Source organism: Lytechinus variegatus, chromosome 5, assembly GCF_018143015.1.
Source record: "Lytechinus variegatus isolate NC3 chromosome 5, Lvar_3.0, whole genome shotgun sequence".
In the NCBI taxonomy this organism is placed as follows: Eukaryota; Metazoa; Echinodermata; class Echinoidea; order Temnopleuroida; family Toxopneustidae; genus Lytechinus; species Lytechinus variegatus.
Genome location: NC_054744.1, coordinates 4,374,088 through 4,391,558, shown reverse-complemented (window position 1 = coordinate 4,391,558; position 17,471 = coordinate 4,374,088). Strand labels below are relative to the sequence as shown.

Below are 17,471 nucleotides of genomic sequence, written 5' to 3'. Positions count from 1 at the left end.
GAATCCCCGCTCGGCCATCATATTTAAACAATAAGGCCAAAGCCCAATGTTTAAGAATAATTTATGTCGACTGCGATCGTTTTCACAAGTGAATCTTAAATCATCATTGTAATGATGACTGCAATCCGTCTTTAGAATCATCGGACGTTTCACACGCTCACTCGAAAACTTCGATTTGAGTAGAATTTGAATTCTTGATTGTGATTAGCATTCTTGATTCTAGTTTTGTTTCACACGTGCTAAAATAAAGTCGGCATTGGCCTTATTTTTCACTGGAATCATCATTCGAAATCCAATTATGATTTTTTTAACCGTGCGAAAGGGCGGTATGACTGATAAACTTAAATGTAAAGGTTTCCTATGTAATTGGTTATAATTCATGCCATCTGGGCGTTGGAGCGGCGGAAAGCTGCTTTGCCGAGGTCCTACGGGAGTTATACTTCAGTTCTTAATTTCTGTAATGATTTTGTTTGTTCTTGTTTTTTTTTCACTTAAAAAGACTTGTGAGCAAAGTTGTTACCAGTATGCTGTGAGAAACGAGTGCGGCTGTAGCGACCCTTCCTTCCCAAGCCCTCTCTACAGTAACGGTACCTTCTTTCCTTGTGATATTGACAGTGATGTAGGTAAGTCTCACCAAGATACTGATAAATGAACCTTGAAATACATTCTAAAACACACAAAAAAAACGAGGATAGAAATGTTAATTTGTATTTTTTTTTCATTTTTATCAGGAGAGGGTTATAGTCTGCAGGCACAGACCTTGATTGAAAATATGATCAACATGTGGGTCTTCACGCATAGACTAGCACGTAATAAAACGGTCTTGACGTACGTAATTGAATTCAAATTCAAATTCAAAAGTTTATTGATATATAAAATCCTGACATATAAGGATCATCATCAAAAACAAAGAAACATTAGAAAAAAAATTATACAACATAAACATAACATAGTGACATAGTGACATAGTATGATGAAAAAAAATACAAAGAAAAAAAACAGAAGAAAAATACCAATCTTGGATGCAAATAGATGCGAGATACATAAATGCATACAATATACATAATATACCTAAACATTAATACACCCTATACAAATACATAAGTGTAATATCATATTTTACTTCCAAGCATCCAAAGTCTCTCCACGTACATATAACTTATTCCTACATAATTTGCTTATATAATAATAATAATACCAACATGCTTATATAGCGCATATCACTGCCAAATGCGTCCCTATCCATGTCATTGCTACCTAATAATATAAGGTTTTTAACAAAAACAAATTCCAAGTAATATTATTAATAAGAATTTGTTTTTGTTAGTTATTTTCATAAAATCCGGCAGTGCTTCCTTTAACTTGTTAAATGATTTATTTCGGGGTTCTTCAAGGGCCTTACAGTGTACAGTGAAATGGTATTCATCCTAAATGACGAGCAAACAAGGCATATTCTATCGTTTACAGCAATCCTATTATATCTACCTTGTTCTATCATAAGTTTACTATTGCTTATTCTTAACTTTGCAAAATTAGTGATGTGTGTCTTTTCAATATCTAATAGTAGGTAATTTTCAATCTTATAATCTTTTTACAGTACGTAATAAAACGTGCTGTTTCAATTCTGAGCGAGAGGGCATTCAGTACGCAAGTAATTGTAGTTTTGGATTCAGACCATTTAACCCAAGTGAAGGGTTTGCACAGCTGCAGACTAGTGGCAGATAAGGGGATGCAAGTGTGCGGGTGTTTGAGAAAGTAACGTGAATTGGGTGTGAGTGTGTGAGGGTTTACTGAAAGCAAAGATTTGAATTTCGATATATTGACCTGAAACTTGAAGAGTTTTAAGCACAAGTAATCGTAAAAATATATATCTCCAGAACCTGCAGAACATGTTTCATTTATAAACCAGTAATTCGAATGCACTGAGCGCGAGCTGACGTTTGTGGATGAATTGACCTGAAAATGGGACATTTTCAGCACATTTTGTAATCCCTAGTATCAAACATCATCCCTGGGACATCTCGCTGAAGAATCAAAAGGGAACATTTTTAAAAACCATTCTTGCAAAAATTTATGAACATCATAATGCATCCCTCTTTGAAAATAATGCGAGCGCAAAGCGCAAGATAATATATGATACATGAAAAATGTACAACCACTTTTTGTAATTCTGAACGGGACACATATCTTTCTACCTATGCCACTTCCCCTCCCTATCTTTTCCCCTACACCCCCCCCCCCCCTCATTCTATGCCACCCTTCGTCATGCACCCCTCCCTATATATACCTCTATGTGTCTCACTTTAATTCTACCTATGCTGCCTCCTCTCTGTTCTTTCTTTTCCCCTATATACCCCCTCTCATTCTATTCCACCCCTATCGTCATGCACCCCTCCCTATATACCTCTGTGTCCTTTCTTTCTATACCACCTCCTCTCTTTTTATTTCATTTTCCCTACCCGCCCCCCCCCCCCGTGGCGGACCGTGACCCGGAGGAGACAAAGCATTGGAGGGGCACAGCATTGTTCACAAACAATACAGTGCCCCTCCTATGCTTTGTCTCCTCCGGGTCACGGTCCGCCACTGCCCCCCCCCCCGCCTCCCTCTCTCATTCTATGCCACCCCTTTCGTCATGCACCCTTCCTTATATACCTCTCTGTGTTTCTCTTTACTTTTCCCAGCTCCAACCCTCACCTTCCATCTCCTTACCGCTCCCCTCTGACTATCTCTTTATCTATACCACCCCTCCCCTCTGACTATCTCTTTATCTATACCACCCCTCCCCTCTATCTCCCTATCTATACTACCCCTCCCCTCTGACTACCTCTCTATCTATACCACCCCTCCCCTCTGACTATCTCCCTATCTATACCACCCCTCCCCTCTGACTACCTCTCTATCTATACCACCCCTCCCCTCTGACTATCTCCCTATCTACACCACCCCTCCCCTCTGACTACCTCTCTATCTATACCACCCCTCCCCTCTGACTATCTCCCTATCTATACCACCCCTCCCCTCTGACTACCTCTCTATCTATACCACCCCATCCCCTCTGACTATCTCCCTATCTATACCACCCCTCCCCTCTGACTACCTCTCTATCTATACCACCCCTTCCCCTCTGACTATCTCCCTATCTATACCACCCCTCCCCTCTGACTATCTCCCTATCTATACCACCCCTCCCCTCTGACTATCTCCCTATCTACACCACCCCTCCCCTCGGACTACCTCTCTATCTATACCACCCCTTCCCCTCTATCTCCCTATCTATACCACCCCTCCCCTCTGACTACCTCTCTATCTATACCACCCCATCCCCTCTGACTATCTCCCTATCTATACCACCTCTCCCCTCTGACTACCTCTCTATCTATACCACCCCTCCCCTCTGACTATCTCTTTATCTATACCATCCCTCCCCTCTGACTATCTCCCTATCTATACACCCCCCCCTCATTCTATGCCACCCCTTCGTCATGCACCCCTCCCTATATATACCTCTATGTGTCTCACTTTAATTCTACCTATGCTGCCTCCTCTCTGTTCTTTCTTTTCCCCTATATACCCCCTCTCATTCTATTCCACCCCTATCGTCATGCACCCCTCCCTATATACCTCTGTGTCCTTTCTTTCTATACCACCTCCTCTCTTTTTATTTCATTTTCCCTACCCCGCCCCCCCCCCCGTGGCGGACCGTGACCCGGAGGAGACAAAGCATTGGAGGGGCACAGCATTGTTCACAAACAATACAGTGCCCCTCCTATGCTTTGTCTCCTCCGGGTCACGGTCCGCCACTGCCCCCCCCCCCCGCCTCCCTCTCTCATTCTATGCCACCCCTTTCGTCATGCACCCTTCCTTATATACCTCTCTGTGTTTCTCTTTACTTTTCCCAGCTCCAACCCTCACCTTCCATCTCCTTACCGCTCCCCTCTGACTATCTCTTTATCTATACCACCCCTCCCCTCTGACTATCTCTTTATCTATACCACCCCTCCCCTCTATCTCCCTATCTATACTACCCCTCCCCTCTGACTACCTCTCTATCTATACCAATCCTCCCCTCTGACTATCTCCCTATCTATACCACCCCTCCCCTCTGACTACCTCTCTATCTATACCACCCCTCCCCTCTGACTATCTCCCTATCTACACCACCCCTCCCCTCTGACTACCTCTCTATCTATACCACCCCTCCCCTCTGACTATCTCCCTATCTATACCACCCCTCCCCTCTGACTACCTCTCTATCTATACCACCCCATCCCCTCTGACTATCTCCCTATCTATACCACCCCTCCCCTCTGACTACCTCTCTATCTATACCACCCCTTCCCCTCTGACTATCTCCCTATCTATACCACCCCTCCCCTCTGACTATCTCCCTATCTATACCACCCCTCCCCTCTGACTATCTCCCTATCTACACCACCCCTCCCCTCTGACTACCTCTCTATCTATACCACCCCTTCCCCTCTATCTCCCTATCTATACCACCCCTCCCCTCTGACTACCTCTCTATCTATACCACCCCATCCCCTCTGACTATCTCCCTATCTATACCACCTCTCCCCTCTGACTACCTCTCTATCTATACCACCCCTCCCCTCTGACTATCTCTTTATCTATACCATCCCTCCCCTCTGACTATCTCCCTATCTATACCACCCCTTCCCCTCTGACTATCTCCCTATCTATACCACCCCTCCCCTCTGACTACCTCTCTATCTATACCACCCCTCCCCTCTGACTACCTCTCTATCTATACCACCCCTCCCCTCTGACTACCTCTCTATCTATACCACCCCTCCCCTCTGACTATCTCCCTATCTATACCACCCCCTGACTATCTCCCTATCTATACCACCCCTCCCTTTCTCCCTGATTACCCCAAGAAACATTGATCACGTCAGATAAGAGTATACAATTTTCAAACTTTAAAAATTTATTGATCAAAATCCACACATATTGGACCATTTTCAATTTTACAAAACAAACACTGATGTAGACAATTACAGGGAAACACAAAATTACAAATCCAATATATATCATATAAATAAATACGAAATATAGAGAAAAGGGTATATAGATAGAAATTTAGTGGCCCCTTACAGATCATAAGAAACATTAAAGATACTAAGGTCACATTCTTGAAAAATTTTGGTTAACAATTTTCATGTTGAACCCAAAAACATATTCGATGTATATTCAAAACATAACAAATATATATAAAACATATATAACGAGGCAAATCATATTTCAAATGATTTTAAGATTTCAATAAAAACGCGCTATTTGAGGGACGTGCATGGATTCAAATCCCAGCTATGGCGTGTTTCCTTCTGCAAAAAAAATCACGCACATTGTGCTGCACCCAACTCAGGTGAGGTGAATGGGTAACTGGTAGGATTAATTAATTAAATGCTTTAACGCCTATATGGCGGCTCAGCTCCCGCCTCAAGCCAGTGTAATGATATATTTACCTAGTAGTATGCGCAGTAGAGTATGCATGTAGTGACTGCTCAATATGAGCAGGATAAAAAGAACTTATTTAAACGGCTAGGATCAGCCACAACTAAAAGTTTTTTTTAAACGCGATACCATAAAGTTTACATGATAATAATTTCTAATTCCATACGTTCTTTACTCGTTCTATAATCAGTTAATCGTGGTGTTATATAGTGCTATATACATATTTTTAAAATTATATCTTACATGTATGTTATATTACTGACAATTTCAAACACGAACGAATTAGATAGTGCGTCCCAGAAAAGAAACCGTAATTCTACTGTATGTAATGCTTTGCCATTATAATTATAAATTTGCATCATGAGATGTACATTAATGACAAGATATGCTTCCCCTCTTTCATTGAAAGCTAACCCAACATTCATAATAAATATTAGAACAGTGGAAAGTGAGTTTTCCTGTCTTAAACTGCTATATATCTATTCTTAAAAAAGGTTCATATTACTAAGCTATTCATTTTTCTTCTTTTATAAAGGCACTCTAAAAAAACAAAAAAAAATTACATGTACCTCTTAAAGAGCGTGTATAGTGACCATTGGCGGCGGAAGCCAACAAATTTAGGGGGGTCCATCTGCAAATTCGGGATGGACACAGGAAAAAACATTGACAAGCAAAAAAAAAGGTTATCAAGCAAAATTTTAGGGGGGGTACAACATTTTTTTTGACAAGCCAAAAAAAAAATGTTATCAACAGAAATGTTGGGGGGTCGTCCCCCACCTCAAAATTTAGGGGGACAGGACCCCTCCGCCCCCTCACTTTCACCGCCTATGATAGTGACTGCAGTTCGGAGTGCTGATTTGTCTAGTTCAAATTTTAACGAGAAAAATCAGCGCTCCGAAGTGCAGTCACTATAAGAGCTAGATTAGCTCTTCGTTTTTGGAGTGTATTATAATGATACCTTCTGCGTAAAATATGATTGATGCAAGGTCGACGGAGAAAAAGTTGCACGAAAACATGTTTGATTAATTCGACGGATCGTTGGAAAACAAGCATTTCCAACAAAGCAGCAGACAATGGGCTAGCTAACGGTGAATGCAAGGTGAGATGGCTTGAATGTCAGATCTAAACTGATTGATGAGGAATGAAATTAATCACACAATGGAATGGAATGAAATGAATAATAATGTGGTAGTGCTCACACGGTAACATATTTATTTTGTTACTTTAATAAAGAGGTGACTTTGCAGTTTGTTATAAAAAATTGATATAAAAATGTAAGAACACAAACAACGATATCTTTCGAAAACATAAACACAAAGCATACAACTATGTTAGACGTAGATACACTTCCCGATTGTTCAGTATACACTGCAAACATGCTGGTGTTATACCCCCATTACACCAACGCTACGTCCATGCAGTTCTCGCTACGTCAAAGAAAAATTGCCATGACGCAGTGGGAACTGCTGCAGCGTACTGAGAGCGTAGAGAGAACTGTTATTGACGTGGCAAAGTCTGCATGATCTCCGAAAACAAATTTTCCGCTACGTGGACTTTGAACATGTCCAAAGTCCGCGTAGTATTGACGCAGTAAAGACCTACCAACAGCTTCATAGACGTAGCGGACACCGAAAGAACGTGGCAACAACTCTGTCCATGTCTATTGTACTGCCACTAGGCGGCCACCACGTAAACTCGGTTGGCTCTACGTCCAAATAGACGAAGGTACAGAAAGTCGCGCAATCTGCTGGATGTAGTCGGAACGTAGCGGGAACCGTTTCGACGCAGCATGGACCGGCTCTGCGCGCAGAATGAACTTTGTGGGCACACTACACACGCAGCATAAACGTCACATTAACGTGATGCGGACGTAGCACGCACGTGACAATTTCACATCTTTCGAGAAATTCAAACAAAGTTGGCGCCACGTCCCAGGGTTTCTTCTGAACTTCAAGAACGTAGCGGGAACTTCGTCTGGTGTAAAGGTGGTATTAATTTAACACCAGCCTCGTATACTATATCGGTCCACACCAGTTAAGAATTAAACCGATATTGGTTTAACACTATAATTGTTGATGCTTAAATGCTAAATTGGTGTTAGTCTAACGCCAAACGGGTGTCGTTTCAACACTTCTCTGGTGTGTATCGATGCAGGCTGGTGTTAAATTAACACCGGCGTTTTTGCAGTTTATCAAAATTCATCTGTCATGGATTTAGAGGGTAAATAGCTTGTTGAATATGAGAATATTATCTCCATCGCATGATATCATATTCCCCGATGACGTCATCGTCACTCGAGATGCTAGAAGGTGGTTGAATCTATTCAGTGTTCTAGCTGATATAGGGAATAGTGTTACTCTTCTCTTCTTCTTTTCACCAGTACTCACTACCTGATCAACCACGCACGACCTGTTTCTCTCGTCATCCGAAGTCACGACGTAGAGGGCGTCTGTTATACGATCAACGCACACATTCAAGATGACATCACTGTGGTAGATTTCCTCTTGACCACCATTTCTGTCTATGATGAGCACTCTGCGATCTCTTAGCCAAGGTTGGGCGATGATTTGACCTGATGGTAGCACATCGTTCATTATTATCTTTTCTTTACACGTGATTGTGTTGGTAATGTCACCGCCATCTGGGTTGATCACGTATATCTTAGACTGACCCCTCTCAACAGCGATGACCACCCCATGATCCCGATCAGCTGCAATATCCACCCATGTATCGTTCCGGGTCGTGTTTCTTGGTATTGTGACGTCATTGATGTGATTCCACTGTCTGTCGTACACACTGATGCACCCGTGCAAACTGTCGCCTGCACAGCCTTCGATGTATCTACCACATACTATCTTGTCATCATCCAGCGCTGCACATGAGTTAACCCAGGATGTATCACTGCCTCTTATGACTCTTTGAATGTTTTTACTGTGCAAATCTAACACGTAGGTATGCACTTCACTAGCCATTCCATTAATTATCACCGTATATTCATCTATACATCCTACAATGCGCGGGAATGTGATGTCATCTGTGATATTTCGGGTATCCATGAGCTTCCATTCACCATCATATCCATCAATTCTTCCATCATACCGCCCTCTCCCGGTACCCTTCACAAACCTTACACCCGATACAACACGATTCATTTCTTTCAACTCACCCTCATTCATTCGCTTCTCTAGTTCCTCACTCACTGATGCATGCACACGATGTCCATCTATGATAACATTTTTATCGTCTTCAAGAACTCTGTCCAGTGTCTCTTTTGCTTTCTCTGTTGAAATTTTGTCGTCTTGCCATGATTTATCTAGCTCTCCAATCTTTTTCTTGATCCTCTGAGCGATGTTCTGAATATCGGCATGAAGAACGCGTTGTTTGTCATAAATCGGTTGTCGTCTTTTCTCTGCAATCAAACGATTTTCTTCATGTAGCTTTTCTCTCTCCTCATTGTTCTTTTGAATTTTATCCTCGATCTCTTGAATCTTCTTGCGTAACTGTTGGTTTCTCGCGTCGATCTCCTGGTCGATTTTGCCAGCGTCTTCCTTTTCCTTTGTTCTGTCACTTTCAATAGCCACTTCAATTTTGGAATCGACGACACTCTGAATAGTTTGCAAATGTTCGTCAGCGACTTGTCTACTTTGAAGGATCTCACCCCCGTAGACTCCAGATAGCTCTAATTTGTTGGTCGCCGTTTTCTGGAGGATGCCGAGATTTGCTCTGATTTCCAGGAGGGCGTCCTCTATATCCTGACGGATGCAAGGTTTTTCATGATGGTCAATCACAGCGCACGGAACGCACAAAGCTTTACCATGAGTCTTGCAATATAGCTCCATGATTTTATCATGTTTCTCGCAATACAGACGAAGCCCGCCTTTTCTGGGTATTCCGAGGCATTCTTTTTTCAAGGCGCACGAATGACACAGTTGTTTCTTCTTTTCTTCCTTCACATAAAAACTCACATCAGCAATCGTTTCACAGTCGGTTTCTTCACAAACGGCGCCCTGTATTGAGCCAAATTTAGATGCCATGTCGATTTATTTTCCTGTAAAAGAAAATAAGGATTAAGAAGGCTATTAGTAGAGAGAATGAAGATGAAGAAGATAGAAGAAAAAAACACTCAAGGCTGATACTTTGTATTAATTTGACAAGCCAATAAAAAAGGTCTTCAACCGCATGTAAAGTACATTTCGCACCAGAAAAAAAAATGACAAGCAAAAAAAAGTCTTCAGGTTCATAGTAGGGGGCCACTTGTGGCTCGTCAGGGATCAGTTGTGACTCGTCAGGGGGCAGGGATACGTCCCTTGCATGGGTTGGACTCGTCAGGGGGGCAGTCTGCCCCCATAGGTACGCTAGTGGATGAGGGTTAATGTGGAAGACGATTTGTTCCACATTACTCCCCCCCGCCCCTGAATTTGTATACTTATAACGAATATCATATTACTATAGTCATGAAGAATTAGCATGAAAGTGATAACAATGTAATATATAATTACGAATAAATCAAAAAGAGAGGATAAATTTATTACAATGAAACAAAACGACGTGACTTAAGTGTTTGGTACCTGAGACATGCTCGTTAAACTGATTTCAAGATTTACATATTAATGTAACAGAATTAGGTAACGAATTCCAACAGTGGTAAAAAGAAAAACAATAAATACAAATAAGATGATAAAAATGATCGTTTAGTAAAGAGACCAGTGCACGTACCAAAGGAGGAGGGTAATTGTTACAATATCAAGTTTGATATGAATAGTACAAATTATTCATTTTAATCTGGGAGAGACTTTGGTAAACTAGCCTACCTACGTTGGGGGGCAGTCTGCCCCCTGACAAGTCACAACCCATGCAAAGGACGTATCCATGACCCCCCCCCCCCCATGACGAGCTTGAATACCTATTTTGCCCCCCTGACGAGCTTGATGACCTTTTTTTTTTTGCTTGTCATTTTTTTTTCCGGTACGATTTAAGACCTTTTTCATTGAAGACCTTTTTTTTATTTTGCTTGTCCAATTTTTGGGCGGACGAATTTCGAATTTGCCCCCCCCCCCAGTGAAAAATCCTAGGTAAGCCACTGCTTTGGTAACATCTGATTGTGGCTTAGGAACATATTAAATAAACAGGTCTGCAATCAGATAATGAAATGTTAATTCTGAATCGGTAGAATATTATTTCTTTGAGAAAAGGTGCACTTTCTGAGAGGTAATGGGAATGAGTTATTAGACGGATTGCTCGTTTATCGTAAAAGGAAAAAGTTCTGTATGTTTCTTTAGTTTTTAATTCCTGGTCCATGCAATTATGGGGGTTAATGGATGTGCTGCTTTGCCATGTCAGAACTGAAATCATACTCTAAAATTTACATATATTCAAATTTAGTAAAAAAATCAACCAATCAAATTAGAGAATGGCGGAACCAACTAAAAGTGAAAGAGTCTAATTTATAGAAATTACCAATAAGAGATAGTGGATGGAGATGAGTAAGATGTTGGGATGATTACATAATAAGAATGTTGAACGAAAGAATCAGATGTGAGAATGTAATGAATGAACACATCTGAATAGGAAAGGAATGACAGGAGAAGCAGGTTGAATGCCAAATGGAAATGGATGACAATAGAAGAATCAAGAATGTAAACAAAGCTGAACAAAATAACTACAAATAACTAAACTAAAAGGAAACCAAATGTAAAACTAACAGTCCTACACAATCACGCCATAATGGTAGACTATATACATAATTATAATTATCAAGACTTACTTCCGTGTTGAAGATCAATCCACTGCAACACAACACAATAGTCCTCACTAACACAAATGACTTGTCTTTATCTTTGTAAGTCACAAATAAAGCCGACTTCATTAAATCTCCGATAAGTGATAATTTTGTGGATATATTAATATCAGTTCAAAAGTAAAACTTGTAAGTAGATAATGCAAACAACGTGGCGATTATAGTTGTGCTAATTTACTTCAGTTCGGGAAGTGTGAACTTTGGACTTTGGAAAGACATGTAAGAAATTCGACCAACAAAGGAAAAACGAAAGTTATTGCTCTACTCAGTATTTAGTTTCCACTTGATGAAATTACCCGAATTGCGAGTAACCCAGATCATTTTCAGGTTATTTTCGGGAAAGGAAAAAAATTCCGAGGAATTCCGAAAATTTCAATTAAACGTTACAAAATTTTATATTCATTTTATTTTTGAATAACCGTTTGCCTCGAAACGTAGCTCAAAAATTGATTTTAGCGATATGGTGTGGGGGTGTCCCCAAAATTTTGAATTTTCAGGTCAGTATCGCTAAAATCCCGCACTGTTCTGACCGGATTTACGCCAGTAAAATGTAAGTCTACAACATTTTCAAATTCCTGAATGGAATACTAATCAGCTGCATGGGTACAAGTGAACATGATCCGGGATCGCCGTCCTGTGTCACTGCTTGTTAACTTACTGCTTCTTAACTTTCTTTGAAATTTAGAAACTGCCTGTCTTGAACGGATCGAGCGCAAATATTTTATCGGCAGTCTGGGTTGCGAGTGTCCAGCAGCTTGCCAGTGAGTAAATTTTGTGATATATAATAAAAGGTTGACTGTCAATCACGTCTATCTATTATCTATATCATGAACGATATTCCAATATTAAAATTTTGTCCATCGATGGCATAATTTTTCACCAAGTAGGAAAATGGGATGAGCGCATTTTTTAATGTAACTAGTCATCTGTTATATAATCCTTTTCTGTGTCATCTTGCGAGCAAAAAAAAAATAAAACGATATAGATGTACACCAATAAATTGGAATTGAATAACTGATTATTTAAACTATTGATTAAATTATCGGTGTTTTTCAAACACCCTGCTCATAATTGCTTCTGTACTCAAATTGAGGTATGTATATCTTTAAGATCAATACATTTCAACGCGATAATGCAATTAGTCTCCACAGTTTAAATTTTGTTATTCTGAGTGTGTAACAGAAAACGCAAAATATATCTTTCTACTCAATTTCCAGTGATATCAACTACTTGCCAACAATAAGTTCAGCCACTTGGCCTTCTGATAATTATGAGGTAAGATAAACATACACACAAAAATATTAATCCCAAATAATTCTAGACCATACCTTTATGACTTCTCCAGCGTCATAGTTTTTTCATGATCACGATTTAGTGGGCGTCATAATAACTTTAAAATGAACTTGCTCCAAATGCCCTCGTGATATAGGCTCGTTTTGACATCCAATCCAATATTTGTAAGATTCGTGATCAATGGGCCACTTTTGTGAAAAATAGCCGAGAGAGGGCGCTAGAATACGAAACAATGCCAATTTTTTACTACTAACGTCTGAACAAAAATTCAATGACCAATACACTAACACTTCATTGGGAAATTGCGTGATGTTTGTTTATAATTCACAGTATCAGCTCTTTACCAAAGTCTAATTGGTGGTTACAGAGATCCGTGCCGAGGGACGGTCTTAAAAGTTGGAGGGACTGAGCCAAAAGTGTGTGTGTGGTTGGGGTCACGTTTGCAAAAATTATAATCAGATAGTAATTTAAACGTTTTTGTACACGGTTTTGGATAAAATGGGGCTGAAAACCCAGGTCCCTCCGGTTCCGCGGCTTATGACCACCTCAACCTTTTCTACAGAGCGAAGTAACCCACTCTATACTTTTCCTCACATTTATTTCGATCATCCGATAAGAGAACAACAGTATTAGATATAGTAATGGAAATTGATGCAATTCTTAACACCAGGCCAGCGCTAGACATCGTTTTTCGCTGGGCAACCACGCAATATAATATAACCGTATATTTTGGCCCTCTTTGCTGCTACTTTCACAGAGGAAGCTTTTTGAAAAGATGACAAAATCTAATGCTGAGATGCGGAAACAAATCAGAGGTCAAACCCCATCTGACTGGACAAGGTAAGTCCAAGAGTGTTTTTTTTTCTAAAAATATGATTTCAGAATTATTTTTACAGTGGAATGAAATTGCACCTTTCGGTGAATAACCATCATTACATCGTGATAATTGCCGCCCCTTTTTATTTATACGTATTTTGGGGTCGATGGGTAATTAATATTCGCAGTTATGTAGAGGAGGAAAAATCTAAATACAAAAGACACTGTGAGTGTCAATGTGTGATGTCTTAGACTCCCCCGTAATTTCTATCTCACTTCGTATCCCATTTTCAACATTATACGGCTGTAGTTCATTTTTGTTATTGTGTTTTTTTTTACTTTCCAAATCTAAATGAACTCGTTCTTGGGATAGAATTTGCCTGTAATACACAGAGAGGTGATTCTTTTAAAAAAAGTAGGCATTTTTGCATCTTTTTATTCCTATTAAGACTTCAGAGAAGACGATACTTAAATTTATTTTAATTTTCTGTTTTATATTTGTTCTTTTTTTCCTTTCCATCAGGAGTAATATGGCTAAGGTAGAGATTTACTTTGACGAATTCAACTACGAATACATTCGTCAGGATAAGGCATATACGGTAGGTTTTAATTTTAACTTCCCAATGACCTTTTATGAAAGAAAGAAAGAGCACTGAAGTAAAATAATGCTTCATAATATTCATCCAGTCATTTAGTTTTTCGCAATATAAGAACCAAACATTTATATTACTGACAACGTGACATGAAAATATGATTTTGATATATGCTTATGTATGATCCAAGGCATATTAATTTTTATAGGTTATAATGTCAAGAAATTGAATAATCGGAACAGGCTAATCAACTCGAGGAGCCCGCATACAGAGCGAGACTATAGACGCTGCTTTTCCGACGGCGATGACGGCGGCGTCGTCAACATTGAAATCTTAACCACGGTTTAGTTTTTGAAATGTGTGTCATATAACTTGGAAAGTATATGGGCCTAGTTCATGAAACTTAGACATTTATAAGGATAATAGTGTATCCCTGAACATCCTGTTTCAGGTCACACGATCAAGGTCAAAGGTCATTTAGGGTCAACAAAATTTGATAATGTTGGGGTATTTGTGGAATTGTCATCATAACTTAAAAAATTTATGGATCTAGTTAATAAAACTTTGACATAATAATGATAATAATAATAATAGCGGTATTTATAAAGCGCCTTTTGCCTGAGGATAAAAAGCGCTGCTATTATTACCCCGACTTTAGCTCGAGCTGCCATCACCGGCGCTCAGTGCATACAAGGAATCAATCCTGCCCATTCACCTCACCTGGGTCGAGTGCAGCACATTGCGGATAAATTTCTTGCTGAAGGAAAACACGCCATGGTTTGGATTCGAACCCACGACCCTCTGTTTGAAAGGCGAGAGTCAGAACCACTAGACCACGACGCGCCCATAAGAGTAACCATGTATTCCTGAATATCCTGTGCGCCTTTCAGGTCACATGACCATGATCAAAGGTCATTTAAGGTAAATGTGTTGGGGTATTTGTTGAATTGTCACCATAACTTAAAAGTTTATGGATCTACACATGTAGTTCATGAAACATAGACATATGAATAATCAAATATGTTTTGCACATGTCTTAGGTCACATGATCATGGTCAAGGTCATGTTTGGTCAATGGACATAGTATTTTATTATCATATGAGAGTTTTCTTTTGTGAATAATTATTATATAGCTGTTTTCAAAGTCAACACTGCTGCTATATCGAATCGCGTACTGCAGACGAGGCTGCATGCCAGAGACGTTCCACTTGTTATTATTATTAGTATTATTAATGTCATCATCATAAACACCATTACAATTGTTGTTTATTCAGCATAATCGTACATACATAGAACCGATACAAGTGCTATAGGATAAGGAGAGTCACCTCGCCGACGGGAAAGGAACCCACTCTGTGGTGATATAATATAGGGGCTGGAAAGTGTGTATACTTATTTGAGAAATCACCTAATAATAAATCATTATGCATATTCTTATGATCACTTACGAATGTGAATATCGAAATATCATTATTACAATGATAGTTTGTTTTGTCATCACTCTAACTGTTTCATACAGATCCCCGACCTTCTGAGTGACATCGGCGGCCAGCTCGGTCTTTGGCTTGGCCTCTCGGTTATCACCGTCTTCGAAATCTTCGAGAGTGCTTGGGCCTTGATCGCCTTCTTCTGCTCTCGTGGTCGAAACAGGACGCGTCCAGTGCAGACCATTATTCCCCCGTCGTCGAAAGTGGCGCCGAGATCGTCGCCCCCGCCATCGTACAGTTCTCATTTCGCCGATGACAAGAAGTAGAACGCGGGGAAATCTGCTTCGTGGAAAAGCGCTATAAAACTTTATCCGGGACTAACACTTAGGCCTACTCTAAATCTTTCATCTTTCTTTTTTCCCCCACGATATTTGTTACTGGATTTCATTCCACTCTCCCCTTCCCCCCTGCTGGACACTCTAATTGTTTCGCCTTCGTTTTATTTTTATCTCCTCTTGTTTTCACTAGCAAACGTTTTTTTCTCCTCTTTTAAAAAAAAAAACCCAATTTCCTTTACTTCCTCAGTGATCACGATTACCTTTTTTTCAATGTATACTCCAATCATGTTTAACAAAAATAAATGTATTAATTAATTCAATTAGTATAAGTTTGGGATTGTCATTTTTTTCAAGCAATCTGCTTATGATGACAATCCTACTCCTGCAAATTGTGAATATCATATAGTTAATCTTTTTTGTCTGGAATTATCTCTTTAGTACTCTTTATTTATAATTCATGCCAAAAATGCTAACATATTATGTTTATTATGTTATGAAAAATGTATTATACGAATGTTATGGATGCAGAAGAAAACAATAAATTAAATCAAATCAAATAAAAAAAGTGGATTTATCAAGACTTGTGTCGTCACATCGTATACCCAACCATTCGAGAAAAGGGCCCCCTAACACTCCTTTAATTCTCCAAACGTCGGGTCCAGTTTACGCGACCATTCGATAAAAAAATTTTGCTATAATTTTCACAAAACATTGGGTAGACTGGACCCGACCTTTCTGAAATTTACGGGGGCCCTTTTTCTCGAATTGTCGGTTTTAGTGATTGCCCGGCAACCCAACGCTATAACCCGATGTGATGACACAAAGCCGTTTTACAATATACTGCAAAAACTCCGGTGTTGATTGAACACCAGCCCGGAATCTCTTATGCACCAGAGATTGGAACCAGAGTGGAAGCGTCGTGGTGTAGCGGTTCTGACTCTCGCCTTGTAATCAGAGGGTCGTGTGTTCGAATCCCACCATGGCCTAGCGTCCTTTGGCAAGGCGTTAATCCACACTTTGCCACTCTCCACCCAGGTGTTAAATGGGTACCCGGTAGGATGTGAAAGCCTATATGTAGTATGCCTAGCAATTGAGTCTCGGAACTCTTGTTGGAATGCTCCCCAGGGAGTGGAGAAGGTGCATATATTGTATGCGGGCATGCAAGGATCCGATGACCGGGGTAATAATATGTCTGTAAAGCTCTTAGAGACGTCGTTCCGATGTATTAAGCGCTATATAAATGCGGAATATTATTATTATTATTATTATTGGAACAACACCAGTTTGGGATCAAATCGATGCTGTTTTGATACTAATTTGTGTTGTATTAAACACCTATCTGGTGTAAGACCAAAAGGAAACTGCATGTTGTTTAACATTTCTCTGGTGTTGACATACATAGATTCCGGGCTGGTGTTAAATCAATACCAGAGTTTTTGAAGTGTACAAGCTCTACCTTTTAGTCTTCTATTTTTATTTTCATTTTCATATGGTAATCTGTAATTATCATATTGCAACAACGCTATATTCATGTACCAATCATCTTTCTACGATATTATAATTGAAATATTTCTTATGACGTTTAATCTGTTTTGTATATTTCTGTATATGTATATGTTTGTTTTTAGGTTGAAAATTTGAAAATGGAAGTACATAGACTCAAATAAATGTGATAGAGGACTATTTAAATCAATCTTGATTCATCTCCATCTGATCCATCTATGTATAATTG

At 39.7% G+C, this 17,471-nt stretch overlaps 2 protein-coding genes across 3 annotated transcripts in view; one reads left to right on the top strand and one right to left on the bottom strand.

The window, feature by feature from the left end:
• Positions 1-15,869, top strand: part of LOC121415107 (amiloride-sensitive sodium channel subunit beta-like) — a 25,989-nt gene extending 10,120 nt beyond the window's left edge. For both annotated transcript variants that reach the window (XM_041608202.1, XM_041608203.1), the window contains 6 exons: positions 500-623; positions 11,958-12,033; positions 12,490-12,547; positions 13,323-13,405; positions 13,905-13,980; positions 15,494-15,869. In XM_041608202.1, coding sequence (XP_041464136.1) covers positions 500-623; positions 11,958-12,033; positions 12,490-12,547; positions 13,323-13,405; positions 13,905-13,980; positions 15,494-15,727 — 651 coding nt within the window. In that variant the 3' untranslated portion in view covers positions 15,728-15,869. The remainder of the gene's footprint in view (positions 1-499; positions 624-11,957; positions 12,034-12,489; positions 12,548-13,322; positions 13,406-13,904; positions 13,981-15,493) is intronic.
• LOC121415108 lies at positions 7,469-11,563 on the bottom strand. Its single transcript, XM_041608204.1, has 2 exons — positions 11,240-11,563; positions 7,469-9,523 (listed from the first exon to the last, which is right to left on the bottom strand). Exon 2 carries the CDS (start codon positions 9,507-9,509, stop codon positions 7,689-7,691), a length of 1,821 nt encoding a protein of 606 aa, XP_041464138.1. The 5' UTR covers positions 9,510-9,523; positions 11,240-11,563; the 3' UTR covers positions 7,469-7,688.
• Positions 15,870-17,471: the final 1,602 nt, after the last annotated feature.

Bases quoted from the DNA above. Each gene is read 5' to 3' on its own strand.
- LOC121415108 (XM_041608204.1), bottom strand. From the start codon at position 9,509: ATGGCATCTAAATTTGGCTCAATACAGGGCGCCGTTTGTGAAGAAACC.